Genomic DNA, 15,983 nt, shown 5'->3' on the forward strand with positions numbered 1-15,983 from the left:
AGAAAATAATTAAATTCTCTTTAGAATTTTATTACTATTTTCTAAAATAATTTAATTCATTGAAGAAATTGTATTAAAATATAGAGAATAATTAAATTTTTTGCAAAGATTTTATTAAAAATTTTAAGAAATTGAATTGTTTCGAATGATTTATTAAATTAAAATTGAAGAAAATAATTGAATTTTTTTGAAAAATATTATTAAAATTAAATTAAAAAATTATTGAATTCCCATGATGAATTTTGGCATTTATAAAAAATAATTCAATTCTTTCGAAGAATTTTCTTAAATGGTATTTAAAAATAATTAAATTCTTTTGAAAAATTTTATAACGATTTAGAAAGAAAATTGAATTTTTTCGTGAAATTATATTGAAAATAATTGAATTTTTGCAACTATTTTACTATTTGAAAAAATAATTGAATCGTTTCGAAGGATTTATTAAAACATTTTAAAATAATTGAATTATTTCGTTAAATTTTTTTAAAAATTTTCAAAAAATTGAACTCTTTTATGAAATGTTTAAAAAATTGTATTAAAAATAATAATTGAATTCTTCCGAAGAATGTTATTATTTATAAAACTAATTGAATTCTTGCGAAGAATTATATTAATATTTTGGAAAAATAAACAATAATAATTAAATATGTACTTAATAAATGAATTTTAAAAATTTTTATTTTGAATTTTTTTGAAAACTTTATTTTTGAATTAAAAAAATTTTATAATTTGTATAATAATAAGAAATGAAATATCGTTATTTGCTAGTAATAGTATTAAACTATTGTATTTATAATATAATGTTGCATATAAACTAAATGAAATTTATTATGTCTCTAAAATTATAAAAATTACCATTTTTTCATAAAATTTGAATTTTTAGAAATTTTCAGAAATATTAGAAATTTGAATAATTTTTAATATCAAATTTAAAAGCGTTGAGATGATATTTATTAGAGAGAGATAGTATTAAAGATTATCGTGCTTGAAATTTGATTTGGTACTTAGTTAACTTAAGAAGTGACGATATTGGGCAAGATTCGTTTTCTACTTGACTAACTTTGATTATAAGAATTTTACATAAACTGAGATGAAGTGGCGCATAATAAAATTTGTCTCGTGAAAATTTTATAAGGTAATGAATATTTTGGTTGATGATATAAATTTTATAAGGCAATGAATATTTTTCTAGATGGGAAATTATTCATTCAATTATTATTCATAATTGAGAGATATAATATTGGAAATAAATTGTAACAGTAGTAGGTTACGATCTTATAAATATATATTTTAATTTTTAAATAGGTTTTAAAAAGTGTAATATTTCCATACTTCATATTAAATATTTTTTTAATTAAGTCTATTATTTAATATTTTAATCCCACGTTCATATTTATGCGGATTATTTAAAAGAGAAATAAATCTTCTTTAGAATAGAAATTGAAATAATAAAAATATTCGCAAATTCTTTTTCAGAATAGAAAATAAAATAATAAAAATATAGGAGAATCATTTTTATAATAGAAAATGGAACAATAAAAAATATACGAAAATCATTTTTATAACAGAAAGTAGAACAATAAAACTATACGCGAATCATTTTTAGAATGAAAATTAAAATAATAAAATTAAAAATAAAAATAAACGAGAATCATTTTTGGAATAGAAAGCAAAATAATAAAAATATACACAAATAATTTTCAGAATGAAAAAACAAATAGGAAAAATATACTGAAATTATTTTTAGTGTAGAAAATAAAAATAAACGAAAATAATTTTTTGGTTAAAAAATAGAATATTAAATTATTAATAAATGAAAAATTAAATATTGGAGACAATTTCCTTTATATTTTTTTTTACCATATAGGATAAGAAGTAATTATTGGAGGATTAGTTCTTTAAATATGTATTTTTCGTGAATATATGCTTATTAGGAAAAATTGGAAAGGAAACTTTTTCATAAAGCGGGGAATAGATCAAAGTATTTTATATATAATACTGAAGGTACAGGAATATATGCGGTACATTACACATTTTATATTAAAGAAAGAAGATACGGTACAAGCTTTTTGACAACTTTACAAACTCTTTTTAGGTTACTAACTGGGGCACGAAATTCGTTTTTGATATATTAGTAACGATTGCCTCATATATTTTAACAATACTCTCATGTGCGAGCTTATAAATGCAAGTTTGCCCTTTGACTCGACTGATAAATGTGTATGTTATGCAGTGCATGATTTGAATGGAACTTGTAAAAAAGCGAACATCGGTAAAAATATACAATGGGGAAAAAGTAAAAATGAGGAAAATATGACTTATCAGAAAACTATTTTAAGTAAAATAATTGAACAGTACTTTGAGTAAAGTAATTGAAAATAATTTTCAGTAAAATAATCTTGAGTAAAGGAATTGAAAATTATTTTCAGTAGAATATTTGAAAACTATTTTAATTAAAATAATTGAAAACTTCCTTGAGTGAAGGAATTGGAAATTATTTTCGGTAGAATAATTGAAAACTATTTTAACTAAAATAATTGAAAAACTATTTTAATTAAAATAATTGAAAAACTATTTTAAGTAGAATAATTGAAAACTACCCCGAGTAAAGTAATTGAAAATAATTTTCAGTAAAATAATCGATAACTATTTTAAATAAAATAATTGAAAACTATCTTGAGTAAAGGAATTGAAAATTATTTTCAGTAGAATAATTGAAAATTATTTTAAGTAAAATAATTGAAAACTTCCTTGAGTGAAGGAATTGGAAATTATTTTCGGTAGAATAATTGAAAACTATTTTAAGTAAAATAATTGAAAAACTATTTTAAGGAAAATAATTGAAAAACTATTTTAAGTAAAATAATTGAAAAACTATTTTAAGTAAAATAATTAAAAAGTAGCTTGAGTAAAGTAATTAAAAATAATTTTCAGTAAAATAATTGATAACTATTTAAAGAAAAATAATTGAAAACTACCTTGAATAAAGGAATTGAAAATTATTTTCAGTAGAATAATTGAAAACTATTTTAAGTAAAGGGATTTGAAACTATTTAGAGTAAAGTAATTGAAACCTACTTCCAGTAAAATAATTGAAAACATATTTTGAGTAAAATATGTAATTGAAAACTATTTCAAAGTATTTTGGTCACGAATCACGAGAAATAATTTAAATTTTTTCCCCGAAAAAAAGTAACAGAAAATTATATATAAAAATTGTAGTGAATATAAAACAGAAATTATGCAAATTTTTCCATTTATTCAAAGAAAATAGAATTTTGTTCAAAAATCGTCATTAAAACAGAGGAATTATGCAAATTTTTTAACTTTTTTAAAAAGAATATACTTGAGATTTTGTTGAATAATTGTGATGAAGAAATAGAAACTATGCAATTTTTTTTTCAAAAAAAAAACTGTAAGTGTTGTTCAAACATTGCGACAGAGAAATATAAATGATACAAATTTATTCCCTTTTTTCAAAAAGAAATAACTGAGAATTTTATACAAAAATTGTGATTAAGAAATAGAAATTATGTAATTTTTTTTTTTGGTTTATTTCTAAAAAAAAATTATAATTTCGTTAAAAATCGTGAATAACAAATAGAAATTATAGAAATTTTTTTCCTTTTCTTCCAAAAGAAACTTAAAACTTAGCAAAAAAAGCAAAGAAAAAAATTTTTTTTGGTTTATTTCTAAAAAAAAGTAATTTTCTTAAAACTCTTGAATAACAAATAGAAATTCTGGAAATTTTTTTTCTTTTCTACCAAAAGAAACTTAAAACTGATCAAAAAGAAATTTTTTTCTTCTATTTCCCAAAAAAAACTTTGGATTTTGTTTAAAAAATTGTAATTGATAGATAGAAATACTGCCAATTAGGTATTTTCTTTAAAAAAAAAACAGAATTTATATATATGTTTAAAGTTTTATTTAATTTCCTGAATTTCTATTTTACGAGTGTTTATAATTTGATGTACCTATAATTTGTACCTTTTACCTTATTTCAAAGCTAAAAGCTTTATCGCAAAAGAAAAGTAAAATTAAAAATAAAAATTAATCTAAAAATAAATTTTTTAGATTAATAAAAAGTTTTTTGAATTAAATGAAAAATAATAATAATAATAATAATAATTGTGCTTCTCGCACTCCGTAAGTGGACGAAAGAGGCAAAAACTCCTGGTGCCGGAAAGTCTGAAATCAGAACATAAATTATTCACCACAGAGTTGAATTTTGCAGTATTAAATGTTTAAAGTTGCAATCTTACTTATTCACAAAACTAAGCTTTGCATCCTTTAGCTAAGTACTTGAAACTATTGGAAATCTTTAAAACTTTGACAAATTTTTTTTTTAATCTCTACTTTGATTTTATGCATTCACTCAAAGAGTTTAAATACTTTATTTAGAATCGACGAATAATCCTGAAATTACGTTCATGTTGAATGGGACATTTCTCTTAACAATTAAATAATTAATTATTAAATTGAAAATATTTTATACAATTTAGAATATAAATAAAATAATATTTTTCCCCTGCTGCAATTTTCTCTAATTTTATCCATTAAGGAGAATTATTTTAAAACTTTTTTATTGTAATTTATAATATTATTTTTATAAATTCTCTAAATAAATAATATTATCCTAAATATAATCTTTTCTCTAATTTTATCCATTAAGGGCATTTGAACCTTGATGACGTCACACATGCTTTGCACAACGTGTAACGTCATCAAGGTTCAAATGCCCTTAAGGAGAATTATTTTAAAACTTTTTTATTGTAATTTATAATATTATTTTTATAAATTCTCTAAATAAATAATATTATCCTAAATATAATCTTTCAAATAATATAAAAATCTATTTAAATAATAATAAAATAATATAAAAGACTATAAAATTGTATAGAATGTTCACTCGGTTTTGTGTAGAATCATTTCAGTAAAATTCTAGAGAATTTTTTAAATTTATAATTAATAATTTTGAGTTTATTAATAATGTTTGAGATAATTAATAATTTTCAGTTAAATAATAATTTTGTGAAAATTTATAATTTTGAGTTAAGTAACAATTTTAAGATAATTAATTATTTTGAGTTAAATAATAATTTTGAGTTGAATAATAATTTTAAGTTAAATAATAATTTTGAATTAAATAATAATTTTGGGACAAATAATAATGAATAATTTTGAATCAATCAATAATTATTAATTTTAAGTTAATTAAAAATTAATATTTTGAAATTAGTTAGTGATTGATAATTTTGAACGAAAAAAATTCAATTAAAAGAGCGGAAAGGAAAATAAGAGATAAAATAAACTCCTTGAAGTCTTTCTTTGTTAAAAGATTTGTGTTCATTACGACCTGCAACTAGAGTGGTCAGTGTGTGTCTATATATATATTGCTTCTTCTATGAGAAAAAATATGAAAAATGCTGCAGTTTATTTCAAAGATGGCTATATAAAATGTTATTTTGCGATAAATTGGATAGAGAAGATAAATATCTGTTTGTACTATTTCAAAAAGACTTTTTACTTGAGTAAAACGGGGGCGAAAAGGATGAAAAAAGGCGGAAGAAATTCACTTGAAAGAAAGAACTTGATACTCCTTAGCCAAAGCCCCATGGGGAAAGGAACTCGTAGGGTTTTCTCATTTTCTTGAAATTTAATAAACTTCTTAGAGCAAATTATTGCTGTTGATAAAAAAAAATATACTTATTTCCCAATATAAACTAGAAAAATTTATACTTGATTTTCTTTTCTTTTTTTTTTTTTTATTATTTGAAAATAATGGTATAGTTAGAAAATAATAATAACCGTGAGGAAAATCGAAAGTTGATTATTATTTTTACAGAAAAAAAATGTATTTCTATATTGTATTGTAGCGGAAACAAAAAACTAAAAATAACATAAAACGAGAATAAACCTATAATTATTTTTAATTACTTTAAAATTGTATTTTTGTTAAAATAAAAAATACTAAAAATAGTACAGAAAGAAAAATTTGAAAAAGATAAAAAAATAGTATTCCATTTATTATTATTTTGTAAACTAAAAAATGTATTTTATTTTCAAGAATTTTAATATAAATTCAATTATTTTAAACAATTTTGATGAAATTCTTTTAAAAAAATCATTATTTTCTAAATTTTTAATAAAATCCTTTCAAAAAAATCAATTATTTTCAAAAATTCAGATAAAATTGTTCGAAACAATTCAATTATTTTTATAAATAAGAAAATTCTTCACAAGAATTAGAATATTTTTGTAAATAATAAAATCCTTCAAAGAAATTCAATTATTTTCGTAAATAATGAAATGTTTCGGGGGAATTCAATTATTTTCAATATAATATTAATAAAAAATGAAAAAAAAATAATTTTTAATAAAAAATTTAATTTTAATAAAAATTCTCGAAAGAATATAATTATTATTAATGATATTATTTAAATTCAATTATTTTCAAGTGTTTTAATAAAAATTCAATTATTTTCAACAATTCTGATAAAAAATTCAGCGAAACAATTCAATATTATTTTTATAAATTTGTAAAATTCTTGGCAAAAATTCAATTATTTTTGCAAATAACAAAATTCGTCTGAGAAATTCAATTATTTTTAATAAAATATTAATAAAATTTTTATAGGAAAAAAATGTAATTATTTTCATGACAATTTAAATAAAATTTGTCTAACGAAAAATTTTAATATAATTTAATAGGAAAATTGTTAACTACAATTAATAATAAACACGATTATTTTAAAAACTTGAAAGAAATTCTTCATAAAATTGAATTATTTTCAAAATTTTCAGTAAAAATTATTTTAAAAAAGTTCATTGATTTAAAGAATTTTAATATAAAATAATGCTAAGAATTAAATTATTTTCAATACAATTTTAATTACATTTTCTCAAAAGGATTCTAATAAGAATTTTATAATTTATATAAAAATAATTAAATTTTTTACGAAGATTTTTATTATTTATAAATTTACTTTTTGCAAAGAATTTTATTATAAATTTATAATTATTGAAAATAATTAAATTGTTCATAAAATTCAATATTACTTTAAAAATTTTCAGTTAAAATTATTAAAAAAAATTCGACTATTTTTCAAGAACATTGAAATAAATTCTTAAAAACAATTAAATTATTTTAAAGAATTTTAATAAAAATCTCGCCATGAATTGAATTATTTTCAATACAAATTATTTTCAATTTTAAAAATATTTTTTTAATGAAAGAATTCAATTGTGGAAAAAAAAGTTGATAAAATTTTTGAAATGAATTAAATTATGTTTAAATTTTTTATAAATATTTTACAAGAATTCAATGATTTTCAGTAGATTAATTTTTAAATTTTAAACATTTAGAAAGAAAAAATATTTCAAAAAGTTAGGAAACAAAAAAAGCAAACAACAATTAATTTCAAACTGCGAACAGATTACCGGAATACAACGATTATATTAATGTAGATTTTGCTTATAAAAAAATAAAAATACTAAAAATAGTAGAAAAATTCAAAGAAATAGAAAAACATAGTGGAGAAATTAAAATGGTAATTTTCTACCTTCTAGAATTATTTGCTTATAAAAAATATTAAAAATAGTACAAAAATTCATAAAAATAAACAAAAAAGTAGTAGAAAAATTAAAATAGTAATTTTTTACCTACTAGAATCTTTTTGCTTATTAAAAAATACTGAAAGTAGGTTAAAAATTGAAAAGAATAAATAAAAATAAAAGAAAAAGAAAAATAGTAATTTTTTTCCTACTAGAATCATTTTGCTTATAAAAAAATACTAAAAAGAGACAGATGACGAGCTTCGTAATGTGAATTAAATAAGGTTCAAGTGTAGGGTACTTTTAGAAAGTTTCCTCCTGTGCACTTAATTGAATCACATAATACTCTTAGTGCGGCTTCATACAGTGACACGCTTTTACCATTATTTAGAGCCTTCACTTGTTTCACTTCATCCTGGGAAGCCTGAGACTCAGTCTTAACCTGTTTTTAAAAAAGGGATACATTTCAAGACACTAATTCGACTGAATTATTAAAGAAAATTCTACTCGGATGTTTTCTCACATTTTTTTAAAAATTATTAATAATACATAATAATAATAATAACATATTTTTCTACTATCAAATTTATTTGTCCATCGAATAAATATTTTATTTGCGTATCGAATAAATATTTATTTGTAGCACTTTGTGCAAATAAATATTTATTCCCCTCAGATAAATATTTATTTGTATAAAATAATTTCTCTTCAACTCAATTAAATGATATCTGCAAGAAATTATTGAAATTCAATTTATTTAATTTAAGTAAACAATTTTTGGTTCAAGTAAATATTTATTTGCGACAATATTCGGTTGTTTGAATAAAATAATTATTTTTCTGTTCGAAAGAAAGTGCGCTGTAATAATTTGTAATAATTTTAGTAAATATTTTTTTTTAATAAAAAGTCTTATTAAATTTATAAAAAAATCTTATTATTTTAAGTAAGAAGAAATTTTTTTTTTCTGCAGGAAATGCGAAAGCAGCCAAGTTTTTGTTAAGGATCATCATACACATTGCATAGACACTTGTCGATCTGTAACTATGTGTGGTGAAGTAGTTGTACCTGACGCACATCTTGACGTAAGTAATTTTTTAATTATAACAATAAATATTATGATAAATTTCTAAAAAAAACACAATTAATAATTTTTTTTCTCCAAGGATGTTCATTCAAAGAAATGTTGGAGTTAAAAAAAAAAACATCAATTAACATTTAAATAATTAAAATCTTAATATTTTTTTTATAGAAAAAAAAAATGAAATTAATTTTTAAGAAAAGAAAATTAAAAAATTAATTTATAAGAAAAATTGTTAAATTGAAATATTAAAATACAAAATTTATTCCTAAAATATTTATTTATTAATTATGCAATTTTTATAAAAATTGTATAAGCTATAATTTCAGTGTTTGAAGAAAATTCCATTTAATTAACTGAAATAAAAGTTAACAAATAAAATAAAATTTATTTAGTAATAGACAAGTATTATAAAATAATAAGGAAGCAATAATAATAATAATAATAATAATAATAATAATAATAATAATAATAATAATAATAATAATAATTTGGAAAATTAAAACTAGGAAAAAATTGGGAAATAATTTTCGTTTGTTTTTGAATAATTAGGGGATAATTTGAAAAATAATAATAATAAAAATAATGAATAAAATAAATGTTTATTTATTTATTAAGTACAATTATAGAATTTTGTTAACTCCATAACGGACCATAATATACGACTTATGCTCATGAAACTCTGAGTTCTAAATTCTAATTATAATTACTGCGGAAAGTTTGGAATGTCAGTCAAACAGATAAAGGGAAACATAATTCAAAGGAGTAGTCAGAGCCTTTGAATTATATTAGGTACTTAAACATAGAAATCCCCGCATTTATGGGCAAATAGTTTTCATTAGATTTATAGAAACAAAATTATTATTATTATAATCAGTAATTAATTAATTAATTAATTAATTTTATTTGACAGGTTTGTAGAACTTGCAACGCCACTGGACATAAATGTGGAGTGGTTGAGGGAAGTGTTGCCGGCGAAGGAATTAATGATGCAGATTTCATATTTTACGTTTCTGCAATGCAAACCGAACGTTGCAATAAAGGTTTGACAGTCGCTTATGCCGCTCACTGCCAACAGGAAGCTGCCCTGGACCGGTAAATAAATAATAAATAAATAAACAAGAAAATAAATAAAAAATATTTTTATACACCGACAGGAAAAATTTATTTGATTCAACTAAATGTTTACCTGTCTGTTTTCAAAATTTTTTAGTAATAAATTTTTATTTCTTTGTATAAAATAATTTTCATTTAAATCGTACTAAATTAAATTTTTAAATTAAATTTAATTAATTAAATTAAATTTAATTATTTTTAATTAAATTTTTCATTATTTTGATTATTTTTTTATTATTTGATTTTTTATTTGATTATTTGATATAAATGAACATTTACTTGTTCATCATCAAATTTTTTTTTGCATAAATATTTTTTTTATATAAATTTTTGTTTTATTTATATAAAATAATTTTTATTTAAATTGTATTTTTCAGAAATATTTCTCAATTACTAGAAAAAAATTTAGTTTGTACAATAAATTAAACATTGACTTGTTTATTATTAATTTTTTTTGCCTAAATATTTTCTTTCGTATAAATTTTTTTCTTTGTATAAAATAATTTTTATTTGAATTTAATTATTTAAATTGTATTTTTTAAAAATATTTTTATACACTAGAAAAATATTTATTTAATACAAATGAACATTTACTTGTCTATTATCAAATTTTTCTTGTATAAATTTTTATTTATTAGTGTAAAATAATTTGTATTCAAATCGTATTTTTCAAAAATATTTCTGTATGCTAGAAAAATTATTTACTTAAAACAAATAAACATTTACTGGTCTATTATTAAATTTTCGTTTGTATAATTTTTTATCTAAATTGTATTTTTCAAAAAAAAATTTATACACTGGAAAAAATTAATTTGATACAAAATAATAATTATTTTGTACTAAATTTTATTTAAATAAAAAAAATTATTATCAAATAAATTTGATACCTAATAATATCAAATTCTTTTTTGTATTTTTTATTCATTGGCAAATGATAATTTTACTTTTATCAATTAAATGGTATTTTCTTCAAGTACTGAATTTATTGGTCCAAATAAAATTTATTCGATTCTGAAAATAAAATTGAAAAATAAAAATTGTTTAATTCAAGTAAATTTTTTATTTGATAATAAATAATTATTTGATTCAAATAAATTTTTTTTTCAGTGTATATACTTTGCAATTTAAGATTTTTGTTATACGATTCAGAAATAATTTTCTTGCTTACATAAAAAATATACAAAAAAATAGAGAAATTTATACGATTCAGAAATAATTTTCTTGCTTACATAAAAAATATTAAAAAATAATAGAGAAATTTATACGATTCAGAAATAATTTTCTTAAAAAAAAAATATTAAAATTGAATGAAATGAAATGAAATGAAATTAAATAATTATTAACTCTGTTACAGACCCATTGCTGGACATGCTAATCTGTGTCCTGGCAGTATAGGCACAAAACCTCAAGAATTAGAAACATTACTGAGCACAGTGAAACATGAAATTTTACACGCCCTGGGCTTTTCAGTGAGTCTATATGCTTTCTACCGAGACGAAAATGGTAATCCCAGAACACCGCGAAGAAGTGAAACTGGAAAACCTCCTCTCAATGAAAAGTACGTTCAATATTTTTTCTTCCCTTCTTTCTTTTAATATATAGGATAAATTATTAAATTACAATGATTATTATTAATTATTCAATTATTTTTACTAATTGTTAATTTTTATCTTATTTAGATTTTATTTCTAAACTTTAATTTCGATTTTCGTCTATTAAAATGCCAACTTCAGTGTGTTTGACTCTAAAATTGGAAAATTCCACTGCATCGCTTACAAACTTCCAAAGAATGTACCTAATAATATTGTCGGAAAATTACGGATCTTTGAAATTCAAATTTTATTCTTTAATATCTGTGGGGAATAAAATTTTTGAAAACGGAATATTTTATTTATATTCTATCAATTTTCTGTATAGTTATGGGCAATTATTTTATTTATTTTCTGTATTTGTCGGCTTTTATTCTATTTACAGTAATTTATTTTGTCAATTTTTTGTATTTATGTGCATTTATTTTATTTATTTTCTATAATTTTTCAGGGTTGCCACAAATCAGGGAATTCGGAAAATTCAAGGGAAACTCAGAAAAAGAAAAATTGGTCATTTTTTCAAATGCACTGAGAAAATATTATATTCATGAAAAAATTACAGATTTTGGTGTTCAGAAATTTTTAAAAATATTATAAAGATTTAATTCTTCTTAAATTTCTTTTCGTTTGACTTATAAAATTTGCAATTACCACGAATTTTAATATAAAAAATCATAAATTTTTTTTATTTTCTGACAATAATTGAACTTTAGAGAATATAAAATTGAATTTATTTAAAATAATAATTTAATTTTTGAAGAACTGTCATAAAATTATTATTTATAAAGTATTTAATGAATAATTTTACTTAAAAATCTCCAAAAAAAAATTGAAATTTTAGAAAACTTGAATTTTAAATAATCTTAATTGAAAATTCTTAAGAAGTTTGTGTTTGAAAAATTTTCATTCAAATTTTTTAAAATTTATATTTGAAAAAAATCCGAATAATTGAAATTTTGTAAAATTAAATTGTAAAGAATTATTTTAGGTGAACTTTTTTATTTTCTAAATAATTGAATTTTTTTTCTAAATAATTTGAATTCACTTTCTATAATTTCTATAATTAAAATTATTACTTACAAATTATTTAATGAATAATTTTGTTTAAAAATTCCTAAAATAATAAATAATTGAATTCTACAATAGTTGCTTTTACAATTTTTATAAATAATTGACTTTCAAAGGATTTCAAAAATTGAAATTTCAGAAAAATTAGTAATTTAAATAATTTTAAATATAAATTTTGAAGATGTTCGTTTTTTAAACAATTTTCATTCGAATTTTTTGGAAAATATATTTATAATTGAAAAATTTTCGAATAATCGTAATTTCATAAAACTAAATTGAAAGCAAGTGTATTATTTTTAGTGAATTTTCTTTTTTTCTTTGAATAATAATTGAATTCTTAAAAAACTTTCTAAAAAGTTATTGAAAATAGTTGATTTAGAGAAGAATTTTAATTAAAGATTCTTAAAAATTTTTGATAGAGTAAATTAGAATATTTTTTAGACTCAGGGAAAAGGACAAAATTTTGTTTGAAACGCCGGAAAAATTAAGGAAAAGCAAAATCAAATTTTTTTGGCAACCCTGTTATATAGGCATTTATTTAATTTATTTACTGCATTTTTTGTGCATTTATTTAATTTATTTTCTGCATTTATATGCCTTTATTTTATTTATTTTTCGTATTTGTAGGAATTTATTTTATTTATTTTTCGTATTTGTGGGAATTTATTTTATTCTTTTTCTGTATTTGTAGGAATCTTTTTTATTTATTTTCCGTATTTTTGGGAATTTATTTTATTCATTATTTGTGGAAATCTATTTGATTTTATTTCTGCATTTATTGGAATTTATTTTATTCATTTTCTGTATTTGTAGAAATTTTTTTTTATTTATTTTCCGTATTTGTGGGAATTTTGTTCATTCATTTCCTGTATTTGTGGTAATTTCTTTTATTTATTTTTCGTTTTTTGTTGGAATTTATTTTATTTATTTGCCATATTTGCGTGAATTTATCTGATTTAATTTTTGCATTTATTTCTTCATTCATTCATTTCCTGTTTTTGTGGGAATTTCTTTTATTTATTTTTCGTTTTTTGTTGGAATTTATTTTATTTATTTGACACATTTGCGTGAATGATTTAATTTCTGCATTTATGGGAATTTATTTTATTCATTTTCTGCATTTGTAGAAATTTATTTTATTCATTTTCTGCATTTGTAGGACTTTCTTTTATTTATTTTCTGTATTTGTGGGGATTTTGTTTATTTATTTCCCGTATTTGTGTGAATTTCTTTTATTTATTTTCTCTATTCTTTTACAGATTGCAAACTCATCAATGGAGTGAAAATACAATAAAGACAGTGATCAGACGAAATTGGCAAGTGCGTGGCACTACTGTGGAAAGGCCTATGCAAATGATTGTAACACCCCGTGTTCAAGAGGAAGTTCGTGCACACTTCAATTGCAAAATGTTGGAGGGTGCGGAATTAGAGGATCAAGGCGAGGAGGGAACCGCATTAACTCATTGGGAGAAACGAGTTTTTGAGGTATAATTTCGTCAAAGAAAAATAAAAATCCCGAATTTTAATATAATACATGTAATATAATAATAAACAATTTTGACATCATTGAAATTTTTCAAAGAAAAAAAAATACTAACGATCTTAAAAATTTTGATATAAAGTAAAATCACAAGAAAAAAGAAATTAAAGAAGAAGACAACAAAATAGAAGAAAATATAAAATTAAATAAAAAAAATACGAGAGGAAAATAATATTTTTATTATTTTTTTTATTCTTATATTTTACTAAATATTTAGTAATATTTATTTAATAAATAAATAAATAAATAAATGAAGCGAAAATTGTTTTTCTGCGTAGAACGAAGCAATGACGGGAACACACACACAAAATCCAGTTTACTCGAGGATTACGCTAGCACTCATGGAAGATACTGGCTGGTACAGCGCAAATTATTCGATGGCTCAGGAACTTGGCTGGGGCAAAAACTTGGGATGCGATTTTGCCATGAAGTCATGTAAAGAATGGATTTCAACAAGATCGTCTCGTTTCTCGTCAGTATTTTCACAAATTTAATGCCTCACTATAAAATTAATCCTCTAGAGAATATTAAATATTAATTATTAATTTTGGCATTATTATATACGATGAAATATTATGCCTTGACATCGAAATTAAATTATATCTAAAGTGAAAATTTTACTGCATTAATGACGAAACTAATATAATTCTCTCGATAAAGTAAAAATAGAGGAGATTATATTTTAAATTTTTACGATCAGATTTATGGTAATTAAAATTGAAAATGTTTTTTTAATAACAGAGAGATGCTTCAAATTCCAAGAATTTTAATAAAATTTAATTGAAAGTTGATTTAATTTTTAAATTTGAAACTCGTTGATAAAATAAATTTTCTCTGTTTTATATTTTATATTATTTCTCGAAATGAATATTGTAATTTTATAAAAACACATTTTTTCTTTTGTGGAATGTGGTATTTTTCTGAAAAGTTGATTATGAGAGTAATAAAATTTTCTATTAACATGCTGCATATTTGAAAATACAGAGAACAAAAGTAAGTTAAACTATTTATTCATTCCTGTTAGGAAATAATGATATAAATTTTATATTTCCCTTTGCAAATTTTGTATAAAATTTAATTAGTTTTAATTAAAAAGTTCCTTTCACTTGATTTGAGTTCAATTTGTTTAATTTGATTGGTAATTAATTTTCAGAGGCAAGCTGATTCATCCATTTTGTAACAAAGTGAAGCAAGATCCACTACAAACGGAATGTACTGATGATCGTAGTTCTGTAGCTTTGTGTAATTTAGTAGAACATCCTCAGCCACTACCAAGGAAATATCAGGTACATCGTCTTAATTTTCTTTATTCAATTTAGTCACGAAAATTAGTTACTATTTGCTTTTTTGTTTCCTAAGTTTTTAAATAATTTTTCTTTTTAAATGTTTAAAATTTAAATCGATTTCTTCGCAAAATTTCAATTATTTTTTAAAATATTGTAAAAATTTTTCGAGAAAATTCAATTAATTTAAAAAATAATTGAATTTTTCACAAGAGTTCAATTATTTAAAAAAACTTTTAATAAAATTCAATTCAAGAATTCAATTATTTTTAAAAATAATGAAATTTTCACTGGAATTCAATTATTTTAAATACAATTTTAATTGAATTCAATTATTTTTAAACACGTTTTTTAAATTCATCGAAAGAATTCAATTATATTAATAAATAGTAAATTTTTTTGCAGGGATTCAATTATTTAAAAAACTTTTAATAAAATTCAATTAAAAAATTCAATTATTTTTAAAAATAATGAAATTTTCCCTGGAATTAAATTATTTTAAATACAATTTTAATTGAATTAAATTATTTGTAAACACGTTTTTTAAATTCATCGAAAGAATTCAAATATAATAATAAATAGTAAATTTTTCACAGGAATTCAATTATTTTAAATAAAATTTTAATAAAATCCTTGTCAAAAAATCACTTACTTTTTAAAATTTTGCAAAATTCAATTATTTGTTAAAATAATAAATTTTTTCCCAGTGATTCAATTATTTAAAAAAGTTTTAATAAAATTCTATTCAAGAATTC

General features: G+C 20.3%; 1 protein-coding gene across 1 annotated transcript in view; it reads left to right on the forward strand.

Annotated features, from left to right (window-relative positions):
* LOC122511670 (leishmanolysin-like peptidase) overlaps positions 1-15,983 on the forward strand; it is a 107,697-nt gene that overhangs the window by 86,829 nt on the left and 4,885 nt on the right. Inside the window, exons 5-10 of the mRNA XM_043627073.1 lie at positions 8,525-8,636; positions 9,546-9,727; positions 11,103-11,306; positions 13,665-13,890; positions 14,224-14,417; positions 15,099-15,231. Of these exons, the coding sequence (XP_043483008.1) occupies positions 8,525-8,636; positions 9,546-9,727; positions 11,103-11,306; positions 13,665-13,890; positions 14,224-14,417; positions 15,099-15,231 (1,051 nt within the window). The remainder of the gene's footprint in view (positions 1-8,524; positions 8,637-9,545; positions 9,728-11,102; positions 11,307-13,664; positions 13,891-14,223; positions 14,418-15,098; positions 15,232-15,983) is intronic.

Source organism: Leptopilina heterotoma, unplaced genomic scaffold (genome assembly GCF_015476425.1).
Source record: "Leptopilina heterotoma isolate Lh14 unplaced genomic scaffold, ASM1547642v1 Lhet_89, whole genome shotgun sequence".
NCBI lineage: Eukaryota > Metazoa > Arthropoda > Insecta > Hymenoptera > Figitidae > Leptopilina > Leptopilina heterotoma.